This window comes from Dendropsophus ebraccatus, chromosome 1 (assembly GCF_027789765.1).
Source record: "Dendropsophus ebraccatus isolate aDenEbr1 chromosome 1, aDenEbr1.pat, whole genome shotgun sequence".
NCBI classification, from domain to species: domain Eukaryota; kingdom Metazoa; phylum Chordata; class Amphibia; order Anura; family Hylidae; genus Dendropsophus; species Dendropsophus ebraccatus.
The window spans coordinates 11576535-11592184 of record NC_091454.1 but is presented as its reverse complement, the minus strand read 5'-3'; the positions used below and the strand labels follow the sequence as shown (position 1 = coordinate 11592184).

At 46.7% G+C, this 15650-nt stretch overlaps 1 protein-coding gene across 1 annotated transcript; it reads left to right on the top strand.

The window, feature by feature from the left end:
* The first annotated feature begins 1748 nt into the window (after positions 1–1748).
* LOC138788818 (E3 ubiquitin/ISG15 ligase TRIM25-like) lies at positions 1749–3730 on the top strand. The gene has a single exon (XM_069967136.1). The coding sequence runs from the start codon at positions 1755–1757 to the stop codon at positions 3357–3359; it is 1605 nt and encodes a 534-aa protein (XP_069823237.1). The 5' UTR covers positions 1749–1754; the 3' UTR covers positions 3360–3730.
* Positions 3731–15650: the final 11920 nt, after the last annotated feature.

Below are 15650 nucleotides of genomic sequence, written 5' to 3'. Positions count from 1 at the left end.
TATTTACGCCCTGATGCCGGTAAGGACAATCAGAGCGGGGCCGCGTGGCGACCCCGCTCTGAACCGCGGCTGTCCCAGGTGCCGCTTGTATCCCGGGACCGCAGGTATTAGCGGGCACGGTCCGATCGCCGTGCCCGCTAATACAGTAATCAGATGCAGCTGTCAAACATGACAGCTGCATCCGATTACCGGACGCAGCACTCCCCCGGATGTTATCCCGGAGGAGCGATCTCCGTTTCTGAAGCCGGCCGGGAAACGCTCCAAGATGGCGCCGTCCCCGGCTCGGCACTCGTTTGTTTCCGGCTGCAGCAGCCGGAAGTAAGCGAGTGCCTATCTCATGGATCTCTGCAGCATATCTATGCTGCAGAGATCTCTATGAGAGATCAGAGCACTTATACTAGAAGTCCCCCAGAGGGAATAATCCTAACCCTAGGGGGGCTTCTAGTATAAGTGTAAAAGTAAAAAAAAAAAAAAGTGTTGTTAATAGTAAAAAGCCCCCTCCCCCTAATAAAAGTTTGAATCACCCCCCTTTTCCCAGGTTATAAATAAAAGTAAATAAATAAATAAACATGTTTGGTATCGCCGCGTCCGTAATCGCCCGAACTATTAATTAATCACATTCCTGATCTCGTCCGGTAAATGGCGTCAGCACAAAAAAAATCCCAAAGTGCAAAATTGCGCATTTTTGGTCGCATCAAATCCAAAATTTTAATAAAAAGCGATCAAAAAGTCGTATATGCGCAATCAAGGTACCGATAGAAAGAACATATCATGGCTCAAAAAATGACACCTGACACAGCCCCATAGACCAAAGGATAAAAGCGCTATAAGCCTGGGAATGGAGCGATTTAAGTGACGTATATTTGTTAACAATGGTTTGAATTTTTTACAGGCCATCAGATACAATATAAGTTATACATGTTACATATCGTTTTAATCGTAACGACTTGAGGAACATATATAACAAGTCAGTTTTACCCCAGGGCGAATGACGTAAAAACACATTTCCCCCAAATAAACAAAATGCATTTTTGTTTTCAATTTCACCACACTTTGAATTTTTTTCTGGTTTCGCAGTGTACTTTATGCAAAAATTCAGCCTGTCATTGCAAAGTACAATTAGTGACGCAAAAAATAAGGGCTTATGTGGGTCTCTAGGTGAAAAATGCAAGTGCTATGGCCTTTTAAGCACAAGGAGGAAAAAACTAAAACGCAAATATCGAAATTGGTTCTGTCCTTAAGGGGTTAAACAATCTGTTCTAGTAACACCCACTGACCTTTATATATAATGTATTGCACTTGTAATTATGTTATCGTATTGTAAATGTATTGTACATTTAAATTATTTTTTTTTAAATTTAAGTTAAATAAAAGAACATAAAATAATAGACGTTACGTTAAATTAATTTCCGAGGAGTTCTGCTTGTGTCAGGGACCTAATAAAAGTGACATCAAGTAAAATTATAAATTGACTTTTCTGCTGAAGTTTGACCATAGATAAAGTGAACCATTAAATAGTTTGCTCATCTCTATTCACAGATACTTTACAGCAGAAAAGTAAAAAATTCTACTATGGAATAATAAAATACATACATTGTTAAACACACAGCAGGTACAATATATGATGAGGACAAGTGTCCATGAACAGGTTAATAGTGACTGATCTTGTGCTGCTCAGCCCTGCCCTGTGTACACAAGTATAACCCGCCCTCTGGTTTCTGTAGTTTCATTTCCCTCTTCCTCCTCTGTCAGCCATGGCGTCTGCTGCTCTGAGAGACGAGCTGGACTGTTCCATCTGTCTGATCACTTATACAGATCCTGTAATGCTGAGATGTGGACACAACTTCTGCCGGCTCTGTATTGGTCGTGTGCTGGATACACAGGACGGGGCTGGAGTTTATTCCTGTCCTGAATGCAGAGAAGAGCATCAGGAGCGGCCTGCACTGATGAGGTGTGTAGCTCTATGTAAACTAATGGAGAATATACTGCTGACTCCTCCAACACCGACAGAAAGCGGGATCTGCTGCACTTACTGTGTGGACTCTGCTGTACCTGCTGTGAGATCCTGTCTGCACTGTGAGGCTTCTCTGTGTGATAAACACCTGAGAGCTCACAGCAAGTCACCAGAACACGTCTTATCTGAGCCCAGCACTTCCCTGGAGAAGAGGAAATGTTCTGTCCATAAGAAGATGCTGGAATATTACTGCACTGAGGACGCTGCTTGTATCTGTGTGTCCTGTTATATGATTGGAGAACACAAAGGACATACAATGGAGTCACTGGATGAGGCCTCTGAGAAAAAGAAAGAGAACTTGAGAAATGTTCTCCAGAAACTGATGACAAAGAGAGAGGAGACAGAGGAAAGAGTCCGGAGTGTGGAGGAGCGCAGGAGAAAAGCTCAAGAAAAAGCAGCTGGAGAAGCCGAGAGAGTCACTGTCCTGTTTACAGACATCAGGAGACGGCTGGACGACCTGGAGAAGAGGGTCCTGAGCGAGATCTCCAGGAAGGAAAAGGAAGAGTCACTGTCACTGTCTGCTCTGATCCAGCAGCTGGAAATAAAGAAGGACGAGCTGTCCAGGAAGATGAGACACATTGAGGAGCTGTGTAACATGGCGGATCCACTGACTGTCTTACAGGAACCAGACACAGCTGACTTGTGTGATCCTGAGGAGGGGGGAGGTGATGAGGACACAGGGGGACATGATAGACAGCTCCATGATGTAGATGATCTGGATGTGACTGTGATCTCAGACACATTCCGCACATTATGTGACATAATATCAGGTATAAGGAACTATGGGGAGGGTCCTGCAGACATATTACTGGATATAAACACTGCTAATAATTATCTCCTTATATCAGACGACCTGAAAACTGCAACCAGGACACGAGAGGAGCAGAATCGTCCAGAAACAGCAGTGAGATTCCAGTATTGTTATCAGGTGATGAGCAGCAGGAGATTCTCCTCAGGGCGACATTACTGGGATGTGGAGAGCAGTAGATCAGGGGAGTGGAGGGTGGGGATGTGTTATCCCAGTATAGGCCGGAGGGGAGATCAGTCACACATTGGATACAATAACAAGTCCTGGAGTATGAGGTGGTGTAATAATCAGTACTCAGTGATACATGACAGTAATAAATTCCAGCTACCTGACAAGATCACCAGTAATAGATTCAGGATCTGTCTGGATTATGAGGCCGGGCGGCTGTCCTTTTATGAGCTGTGTGACCCCATCAGACACTTACACACCTTCACCGCCACCTTCACCGAGCCCCTTTATGCTGCATTAGGTGTAGGGAAAGGTTCTATAAAGATATTGGGGGGGTGGGGGGGCAGCAACTGGAAGAAACCATCATAACATCATAACTCAGATTGTAATTGGCAGATTCAGTTAATGGGATTAATGAGAAGGCGGAGCTACAGGTGATGATCCCTACATGACAGCCGTCCGTATGACTAGATCACATGGGGGAGGGTCTTAGCTCAGGTCTCACTGATTGACACATTTCTACAAGTTGGTGCAGTCAGGTGTTAGAGGAGATTTATGGATAATCCACAGGGTAATATTGTCTATGACCTGACCCCTTTATGCTGAGACCCCCCCCCCCACACACACACACACTCTTACAGAGACCATGTCCTTTATACAACCAGGTGGAAAAGTGTCTATAAGGCTGGGTTCACACTACGTATATTTCAGTCAGTATTGTGGTCCTCATATTGCAACCAAAACCAGGAGTGGATTAAAAACACAGAAAGGATCTGTTTACACAATGTTTAAATTGAGTGGATGGCCGCCATATAACGGTAAATAACTGTCATTATTTCAATATGTCTGCCATTGTTTTAAAATAACAGCAAATATTTGCCATTATATGGCGGCCATCCACTCAATTTCAACATTGTGTAAACAGATCCTTTCTGTGTTTTCAATCCACTCCTGGTTTTGGTTGCAATATGAGGACCACAATACTGACTGAAATATACGTAGTGTGAACCCAGCCTTAAACTGTATAAAACCTATAATAGATCTGATACAAGTCATGTGACAATTATTATTATTCTTTGGTTACAAATTACGTCAGAATGTTGTAATAGTAAATCTGGGCCATAGTGTCCACTCTGAAGTGTCTGCCAGTAGGGGGCGCTGCAGACATAGTGCTCTTATACTGTTTCCTCTATTCCATACATAGCTCCATAATAGCGTCTCCCATAGAGTCCCATATAATATTATGTTATACATATAGGAACAGCCTAATTGGCAAATATAAAACTATTTTATAAGTGGAGAGCACAAGGGATTGTCTTTTATGTATCCATGCTAGATTGCTATATCAGGGTGGTAGTGGTGGTGGTGTGTGTGTGTGTGTGTGTGTGTGGGGGGGGCATATGATGTTTTACCATATAACTTCAATGTAACTACAGATGTTACTAATGATCACAGGTGAGCGAGCACACGCTATCTATTCTAATCCTCTGCATATGTATGTAATCTATACTGGTAATCTTCCTTATATGTATACACAAAGGCAATAAATACAATGTGCACAGAAATGTGCGACTTTCGGTTCCACTACGCCTCTTACTTGATTTCGGAAAAGGTCTTAAGAAATAAGTACCGTATTTTTCGCTGTATAAGACGCACCTGTCTATAAGACGCACACCTGATTTGGAACACTGAAAACAGGAAAAAAATATTTTATGCTAATTAAACTTCCCTGGTGGTCTAAGGTCATGAAGGGGTTAATGCACTGAAGGGGTCAAAGTTGATTAAAATGAAAGTGTCTTGTATCTACACATACACAGCTGCTGCATGCACAACACACTCAGCTCTGCTACACCATACACTCTCAGCTCAGCTACACACTCAGCCCTGCTACACCATACACTCTCAGCTCAGCTACACACTCAGCTCTGCCACACCATACACGCTCAGCTACACACTCAGCTCTGCTACACCATACACTCTCAGCTCAGCTACACACTCAGCTCTGCTACACCATACACTCTCAGCTCAGCTACACACTCAGCTCTGCTACACCATACACTCTCAGCTCAGCTACACACTCAGCTCTGCTACACCATACACTCTCAGCTCAGCTACACACTCAGCTCTGCCACACCATACACGCTCAGCTACACACTCAGCTCTGCTACACCATACACTCTCAGCTCAGCTACACACTCAGCTCTGCTACACCATACACTTTCAGCTCAGCTACACACTCAGCTCTGCCACACCATACACGCTCAGCTACACACTCAGCTCTGCTACACCATACACTCTCAGCTCAGCTACACACTCAGCTCTGCTACTCCATACACTTTCAGCTCAGCTACACACTCAGCTCTGCTAGACCATACACGCTCAGCTACACACTCAGCTCTGCTAGACCATACACTCTCAGCCCAGCTGTATCACACACACTCAGCTGTGCAAACATATCCACAAGCACACACAATGTTATATCAACACACACACAGGGTAACACACATAGGGTAACACACATACCTCTTCTGCTCTGTACTTAGATGCAACCATTTAGCGTAGGACCTGCGGGAATGTGAGCTGAAGGACCTTCTCTGATGTCTCTGATGTGACTAATCACATGACTGTGACATCACCGAAGGTCCTTCAGCAGGTTGCCGTGCATATCTCCTCCCGATTTCTCTCCTGCCGGGCACTGATCTCACTGATCAGTACCGACAGGAGAAGGGAGAGGACTGCACAGCTGATGCAGCCTTCTGGACCATCAGGGAAGGAGACAGGGCACTCTGACAGTGTCGGGCTGCCCTGTCTCCTGAATATAAGACGCAGGCACTTTTTAGCAAGATATTTTCTTGCTAAAAAGTGCATCTTATAACGCGAAAAATACGGTAATTTCCAAGCCGACTGATTTGCGATTCATGATGTGCGACACCAGCCTGAACCGTGCTCATAAACCTGTGTACTGCATCATTGTAGTGTTTTATTAATATGATTATGACTACTGACTGCAATTACTGAGGAAAGCCGGAAATATACAGGAAATATCTCAATTTTCAATAGATTTCATTGTATCTTCAATCATTTGAATGTAATAAAGTCTCCTGACCCCTCACCAGCGCTCTTCTCTTCTTCCATAGTAGTACCACTAACCGTCATTTACCAGTAAGGCTATGTTCACGCAACGTTTTTTCAGCTCCATTTAAAATGATGTCCGTTATTTTGAGTCTAAAATAACGGACATCATTAACTGTCTGGTCTCCCCTTAGTGCAATGACTGGTGTTTGCACATTATTCTAGTTTGGTTACTAATTGGACTTTGGATGCGGCTTAATTGAAAAGTCCATCGAATTTAATAGTAAAAACGGAGAAAGAACGGTGACAACCAATAAAAACGGTGAACAACCAATAAAAAATGTCCGCTGTTTGCAAAAATAATGATCATGTTCATTATTTTGACGTCCACGGTTAAAACGTCCGTTATTCAATGCATTGTGTGCATTGGACGTCCGTCTTCCGATTGACTTCAATGCATTGCCATTGCAGGCAGTTAAATCGCGGCAAAAACAGACGTTTTTCAAAATATCAAAATCGGACGCCTTTTCTCTATTTTTGACGTTGTGCAAATATAGCTTAACTGGGGTACACCTTCCCAGATTGGTGCAGAAAAGAAGGGTGTTACCCAGCAGATAGTGTGACCTGAACGAGCCAATCAGAAGTCTGGGATGATCAGCCAATCAGAAGTCTGGGATGATGAGCCAATCAGAAGTCTGGGATGATGAGCCAATCAGAAGTCTGGGATGATGAGCCAATCAAAAGTCTGGGATGATGAGCCAATCAAAAGTCTGGGATGATCAGCCAATCAGAAGTCTGGGATGATCAGCCAATCAGAAGTCTGGGGTGATCAGCCAATCAGAAGTCTGGGGTGATCAGCCAATCAGAAGTCTGGGATGATGAGCCAATCAGAAGGCTGGGGTGATCAGCCAATCAGAAGTCTGGGATGATGAACCAATCAGAAGTCTGGGATGAGGACTTGAGCACAGGATCATAGTCATACAGACTGAGGTCAGACACAGGAGAGGCAAATGTGCTACTAGGGAGCGGGCGGAGAAGAAGTGGAGAACAGGGCAATAGGGAGCAAAGATGACCAATATAAATAAACGGGGGCCATATATGATATAAACACATATATAAATAAGCACAGGGACTATATATAATAAACCTCTCAGTGAGGTACCAGGGCTATAGCCACATAAAAGGAAGGGACCATACACTAAGATCAATAAGAGGAATATAAGACCCCTCCTTGGCCACAGAACAAGGACATAATAGATATAGGAGATAATAGAGATCTCTGTATACACACTGGGTATCACATAGTTGCCAACAGTTTCGGGTATGACCCAATAAGCCCCGCCCCCATCACTGTAAGCCCTGCCCAACAGTTAGGGCCCCATTCCACCGGACGATTATCGTTTGCATAATTGTTAACGATTAATGATCTCAAACGACCGCTATTGCGAAAGATTATCGTTTAGATTCGAACGATTTAACGATAATCTGGACGATAATCGTCCGGTGGAATAGGGCCCTTAGGGTACTATTACACCAAGCAATTTTCCGACGACTAACGATAAACGATCTTAAACGACCGCTAAAGCAAACGACCCGAAATCGTTCGCCCAAGTACACGAAACGATGATCGTTATTTATGATCGTTCTTGCGGTCGTTTAGTCGTCGCTATTGCGTATGTTTCAGCTGTGAATTCTTATTCCACCAAACGAATGCGAAATGCGAACGATGTGCGAACGATCAAACAATAAAAATAGGTCCGGATCCTATTAAACGATCAACGATTTCTTGTTGGTCGTTTAATCGTTGCCTGCTATTACACGCAATGATTATGGTTCAAATCCGAACGATTTAACGATTTTAAATAACGATAATCGTTCCGTGTAATACCACCCTTAGCCACGCATTGTGCACGGGGGTGGGGGGGTTTACTGGGTCATACCCGGGACTGTTGGCAACTATCAGGACTAATAAGGTTTGAGAAAATAACTGCAAACAGGAAAAACTCCATAACTCCCAGGATGCTATACATATAGGGAAACAATAAGGGGGAGGTTTATTAAACTGGTGTAAAGTAGAACTGGCTCAGTTGCCCCTAGCAACCAATCAGATGGTAATGGTTACAAACATTTCATAATCTTTCATTTAAATCAAATTTCCTCATTCTTGTCCAGGTATATGTTGTCTAATCCCCCAAATTTAAGATTGCCGTATACCCCTCCATGTGTGACATAGAGCTTGTCACACATGCAGTATACTGCGTCCTATGACCTGCAGCTATTATACTGCCTGATCTGGTAGATCTCGTTATCAATGGGAATAACAAACTCTTGTACAGCCGGAAGAACAGAAGCTGCATCCACCACAAGGAGAGGAGCCCAGAATCCAATGTAATTCCTCCTCACCGCTCCCCTCTGTAGCTGAACTGTCATTTCTCTCTGCACTGACATCTTGTGGTTGTTTACTGTCATTACATTAGACACACATAGCCATCCACTTCTATATACTAATATACTGACATCTAGTGATAGAACTTGGTATTACTATTCATCATAAAACTAAGCTGCAAGGAATTTGAATACATCCAGCCTTCTGTGTCCAGACAATCCCGATCCTCTATAGTGTCTCTCCAGGACACACACACGTAGGATGATGTCACTTATACTGTGGATGTGTGTCCTGATGGATGACATTATCCAGATCTCAAGGGGCTGCAGGCATGAAGCTGTCAAACAGCCTAGAAGATGGTAGAGAAGATGTCAGTGACTACTGAGTCAGGAGCTGAGGTGAGTCTGTTTGTTATTTTTTAAAATCTTGAATAAACTACCTACTGGGGGCTATCTATAAGGGGAAACTACCTACTGGGGGCTATCTATAAGGGGAAACTACCTACTGGGGGCTATCTATAAGGGGAAACTACCTACTGGGGGCTATCTATAAGGGGAAACTACCTACTGGGGGCTATCTATAAGGGGAAACTACCTACTGGGGGCTATCTATAAGGGGAAACTACCTACTGGGGCTATCTATAAGGGGAAACTACCTACTGGGGGCTATCTATAAGGGGAAACTACCTACTGGGGATACCTACAGGAAGATAATACTACTAATAGAGCAGATGTACAGGGGAATCTACCTATAGGAAATAACTACCTACTGGCGGCTTTGTACAGGGGGAAAATACAGACTGTTTGGCCTTTGTCGTGGGAAAAATACCTACTGGGGACTCATAGACTGAGGAAACTACTTACTGGGGCTATTTACAAGGGGAAACTACCTACTGGGGGCCTATCTGTAGTACAAACTTCCTACTGGGAAGGCCTATATACTGTGGAAACTACCTACTGGTGGTGCAGGGGGATGGGGCTTTATTTTAGACTGGTATACGGGTATGCCGGTCAGGATACAGTCCTCCCTTTGTCTCTTTTGCAGCAGCAGCTGTCAGTGAAGAGAGAGACAGCCCAGCCTGGGGTCAGGAGAAGGATTCATCCCTGGGGGAGCGGACATACAGTGGGAGGACAGAGCACAAAACAAGCTGTCACTCTGCGCCCTCCAGGTAATTCAGGTCTCCCTCCTCCGGTCCTCCTTCAACTCCCGGATAGTGGTGCTGCCTGACCTGGCGTGAGGAGGTCATGAGGTCACATTAGTTCAGCTCCTCCTGCTGTGCAGCCTGTCTGCAGTTTCCTCCTCCTGTTCCTGGCCCATCCACCTGCTTGGAGTGACTGACCCCTCTGGCCTGTATAAACCCTATGTGGCATGTAAGCTATCCCTATCCTCATAACGTAATGTAAAAAGCTATGTAAAAATGTATGGCGCTCCATCAGTGATGGCCAGTGGCGGATTAAATGTACCCTAGGCCCCTGGCTGTCCACCCAACCTGGGATCCTAACCACCCCCCATAAACATATTGCCACCCACCTGCCCCCCTTGCAGCTTGCCCCAATGAGCATTGTCCGGTCCCACTGCCAGCCCAGCCCCCCTCCCCTTAGCCCTCAATGGTCCATGTTCCGGTCCCAGCACCCCCCATTGCATCAGAAAAATAACTTAAATGTTAAAATGGCTCACACAGACACAGGCTTCTCCTGGGCCGGAGGCGGACGCTGCTGCTACTGTTCGTTCTGCTCAGTCCTCTCCTCTTCGTCATGGGCGGCACAGACTCGGTCAGCTCACGTCACATGACTCAGGTCGCCAGCTTCTTCACAACGCAGCGCCGCGTCCCGACCACCTGGAGCAGCATACAGCCGCACTGACACTGTACACGCGTCAGAGGGGGAGTTGCTGTTCAGCCACAGAGAATATCTGGGGGGGGGGGGGGTCCTAAAACATTAGGTCTCCTCTGTGCCCTATATGCCCTGTGCTCACATAGTTGTAGCCGCCCGACCCTGTGTCTGCATAAATTATAGGCCTCAACTGTGCCTTCAAATAGTAAGGTCCTCATTCAGCAGTCCTCATGTAGTATATGGCCCCCTGTGCAACACACTATAAAGTATATGCCGCCTCATGCATCAGCCCCCATATAGTATATGCTCCCCTCTGCTGTGCAGCATCCCCATATGGAATATCCCCCCTGCTGTGCACCCAAATATAGTAATAATGCTCCCTGCTGTGCTATCCCACATTGTTAAATGCCCCTACTGTGCCCCCATATAGTAATAATGCTCCCTGTGCCCCCATATAGTAATAATGCTCCCTGTGCCCCCATATAGTAATAATGTCTCCTGCTGTTCCCCATATAGTAATAATGTCTCCTGCTGTGCCTCCATATGGTAATAATGTCTCCTGCTGTGCCTCTATATAGTAATAATACCCCTGCTGTGCCTCCATATAGTAATAATACCTCCTGCTGTGACTCCATATAGTTATAATGTCCCTGCTGTGCACCCAAATATAATAATGATGCCCCCTGTCCCCCCTTAGTAAAAATACCCCCACTGCTGTGTCTCATATAAAATATAGCGTCTACATTAGTAATAAAGTTCCCCCCTCTGCCTACAATAAACCTGACCCCCCCTACATACACTCTACCCCCACCTGACACCCCTACACACTACCCCCACCTGACACCCCCCTACACACACACACTACCCCCACACACACTCTACCCCCACCTGACCCCCCCACACACACTCTACCCCCACCTGACCCCCCCTACACACACTACCCCCACCTGACACCCCCCGACACACACACTACCCCCATACACACACTCTACCCCACCTGACCCCCCCACACACACTCTACCCCCACCTGACCCCCCCTACACACACTCTACCCCCACCTGCCCCCCCTACACACACTCTACCCCCACCTGACCCCCCTACACACACACACTACCCCCACCTGACCCCCCTACACACACACACACTACCCCCACACACACACACTCTACCCCCACCTGACCCCCCCTACACACACTCTACCCCCACCTGACCCCCCCTACACACACTCTACCCCCACCTGACCCCCCTACACACACTCTACCCCCACCTGACCCCCCTCCACATACACACTACCCCCACCTGACCCCCCTACACATACACACTACCCCCACCGGAGCGCGGCGGGGGTGAAGTTCGGCGCCGCTACGGCCGGCTGTGGAGCGCTATAGGACGCAGGGTGACGTCCCTGTAGCGCAGAAGAGGAGGCAGGGCAGCAGCGTGCGGCCGTCCGCTGTGGCCCTCCGTCTAATGCGGGGTGACGTCACTAGCAGGCAAGGACGTACGCCGGGCACTAAGTGGTGACGGCTGATCCCGCTCCCGCGGCCCGCCAGCGCTAGTGTAACAGCAGCCTGGGGCCTCTGATAGTGATCTCTCACAGGCCCCGGCTTCTGTTATTTCGGCGCTGGTGGGATATAAAAAGCTTTCGGGGCTAGGCAGAAATCTGTCTGTCCGTGGAGCCACTGCTCCAGGGACAGACAGCGCAATCCACAGCAGGCGCAGCACATCACTCAGGGGCCCGCTGGGCCCCGAAAGTGACGTGCTGCCGTGTTTAACCATCCTGCATACTTTAACAATGTGGGCCGCCCAAACCGCCCACATTATAATCCGCCACTGGTGATGGCAGCTCCAGGGCTTACCATGTGTTAGGGATCGTTGCTAGAGGCGGGTGGCTGTTTCAGTGCACTAAAGTACCATCCCTAGTACACTGAGTGGTTATAAATCATATTACTAACAGTCGCTACATAAATATGCCATAGTGCATTTAGTGCAGAGCCGGACTGGCCATCTGGCATTTTGCATATTTCCCAACTGTCCCGGATTCAGTGGGACAGTCCCAGTTTGGGGGTAATGTCCTGCCGCCCCAGGCCGGCCCCCATGTGTCCCGCTCCCCACCACACTGCCCCCGCCCCATAGGCGTACTGTCCTAATATTTAATAGCACAGTACATCGGTGGGGTTGGGGGCAGTGTCGGCCTGGCCCTTAGCTGATGCGCGCTCTCTGGGGATGTCCTGGGCATGCACCAGTGACCTCAGTGTGCGCCGCTGGCCTGTACTTCCGGTAGAGGGAGCTCTTGTTAGAGACGTTCCCTGTACCGGAAGTACCAGCCCTGTGGCACACTGAGGTTACTGGTGTGTGCTCTGCTGGGGAATCCCCGGGACATCCCCAGAGAGCGTGCATGAGCTGGGGGCCAGGCCGGCAGGCAAAGAGAAGAATACAGCTGCAGCGGGGGAGCAAGGTGTTAGGTGAGTTGTGTTTTTTTCTTTTTGTCTGTGGAACAACATAAGGGGGACATGTATTATGGGGCAATCTATTAGGGGGACATGTATTAGGGGGCAATCTATAAGGGGGACATGTATTTGGAGGAAACCCATAAGGGGGACATGTTCAAGGGTCATCTATCAGTGGGACATGTATTAGGGGGCAATCTATAAGGGGGGCATGTACAAGGGGGGCATCTATAAGGGGGACATTATAAGGGAGCAATCTATAAGGGGGACATGTAGAAGGGGGCCATTTATAAGGGCGATGGACACATCTTGGACACGTGCTGCCTGTGCCGGAAGAAAGGAGAGAAGAGCTACAACATCGGGAAGTGTGTGACAGGTAAGTTGTTTCTCTAACCCCCCAAGGGGGGGACTGCATGGGGGGTAATTACTATGGGGGAACTGCATGTGGGGTAATTACTATGGGGGGAACTGCATGGGGGGTAATTACTATGGGGGGACTGCATGGGGGTTAATTACTATGGGGGACTGCATTGCGGGTTAATTACTTTGAGGGGCTGCATGGAAGGTATCTTCTATGGGGGGGTTATCTGCTATAGGGGACTGCATAAGGGGAACTATCTGCTATAGGGGACTACATAGGAAAGGGAAACATCTACTATAGGGGACTGCATAGAGGGGCTTATCTACTATAGGGGACTACATGGGGGGAGCGGCATCTACTACAGGGGACATGGGGGCATTATCTACTATAAAGGACTTCATTGGGGGCTTATCTGCTATATGGGACTGCATAGGTAGCCCTCTACTATAGGGCACTGCACATTGGGGTTGGGGGGCATTAGCTACTGTAAGGGACTGCACAGAGGGGTGCTCTTTACTATAAGGCATACACAGCAAAGGTATGTCATCTACTTTAGAAGATGCACAGATGTGGGCCATCTACTATATGGGGGCAACACAAAGGAGGCCATCTACTATATGGGGGCAACACAAAGGAGGCCATCTACTATATGGCGGCAACACAAAGGAGGCAATCTACTATAGGGCTCCCAAACAAAAGAGGGCAAATCTGGGTGGATATTGACTTCTGTTTATTAATACTATCACATATTAGTTCATGGATTAAATTTCCATACCTCTACAGTCAGTATTCAGTAGTATCTAGAATGACCCATTTCATAAGCCCTCCTCCTGATGACGCCCATGACTGGGTGAAACTAGTTGAGGGGCTAGGCGGCATATGTTTTGATATCACTCCACTATAGGTCTCTAGATAAAAGTTGATACACCTAGTTAGTTAGTAGGCTGCAGCTCCTTGTGACTAGACCATAAATGACATGAGTCATTCTAGATGCTACTGGGTACTGACTGTGGTGGCGTGTAAGTTTAATCAAGCAACAAATATGTGATACATTTAATAAGTCAATAAAAGTTACAGTCAAGTGTGTTTTGGGCTTATGGCCCTATTCCTTCAAGTGGGATCTACCATAGCGGATGCTCAGGGGGGGCATTTACTATTTGGGGACTGCATAGAGGTGTCAATTTACTATATGGGGCCTGCACAATGGAGGCTAGTAATTTACTGAAGCTGCACAGAGTGTCTATTAGAGGAATGCACAGAGACACCTATTACTATATAAGCATTACACAGAGGGGCCTAATACTATAATAGGGCTAAACAGAGGGGCCTAATACTACATGAGGGCAGGCCTTATACAAATACAATAGAGGCCTAATAAAATATGGGGGCACAAAGTTTGGCCTACCCACTATATGAGGGCACTAAAAGACCAATACAAATGTGAAGTTTTTTAAGGACATAAGGATGATGCGGGAGTGAGAAGCCTAAACTTTTTGTCTGGCAGATTCTGTAGAGTCATGGCTGGGGTAAATCCTCATGAAGGACGGGCCGCGATGAAGAAGAAAAGATACAGTAAGATATCTCAAAGAAGATCCCCCTTGAGTCCCTCAGAGAAGGAGTTTACAGGATTTGCCTTTTTGATGGTGCTTTCAGCCAAAATAGACTGATGTGTTATCCACAGTATTACAATGGGGACAGCACAGGAGGACAGTGTTACAACGGGGACAGAGCACTGGGAACAGAGCACAGGGGGATAGTATTATAATGGGGACAAAGCATGGGGCATTATTACTATGGGGACAGTATTACAATGGGGACAGAGCACAGGGGGGGGCAGTATTACCATGGGGACAAAGCACTGGGCATTATTACTATTGGAACAGTATTACTATGGGGACAGAGCACGGGGGACAATATTACTATGGGGACAGAGCACAGGGGGTCAGTATTACTATGGGGACAGTATTACCTTAAGGACAGAGCACAGGGGGATGTTATTGTGCTGTTCTCCTCACTTATCTGTATGTTATTCAGATGTTTTATAACTGCATTGTTTACATTCATTCCTTGTTGTATTCATTACATGTATTCTTGTTGTGCTGCCATCTGCTGGCCAAGAGTTTAGACTCCCCTCCATTTTCCCATTTTTTGGTTTGTCCCTCAGTGGGTGTGTCTTATAGCCCAGTCTCCACGTCACTTCCTGTAGCAGGCATTCTTCATCCTGCTTCTGACTGGAGAAGTAGTGCTTGCTTGGGCTTATCAGAGTCATAATCTTCTGACCAGAAATTACAAGTGTCAGCAAGGTATCTTCTAGGAAAGCAGCAACAGCCCAATATAACTACTATACTGCATCCGTGACTAAGCTGTATGTGTAGATATTAAACTACGTTCTGCTCAACTTTCTACTCTACCTGACGCTTATTCTGGTTCCTGTCTGCCTCATATGCTGGAATACAAGGTAGGAATCTCCAGTCAGGCCCACTAGTCAGATAAACCTTCACTCGCCGCATGTGGGGACAGAACAGTCAGAAGATTCACTTAAAAAGCCCAAAATCACAGCTA

What these genes read in the sequence shown, in the direction of transcription:
- LOC138788818 (XM_069967136.1), top strand. Translation starts at nt 1,755, where the DNA reads ATGGCGTCTGCTGCTCTGAGAGACGAGCTGGACTGTTCCATCTGTCTG.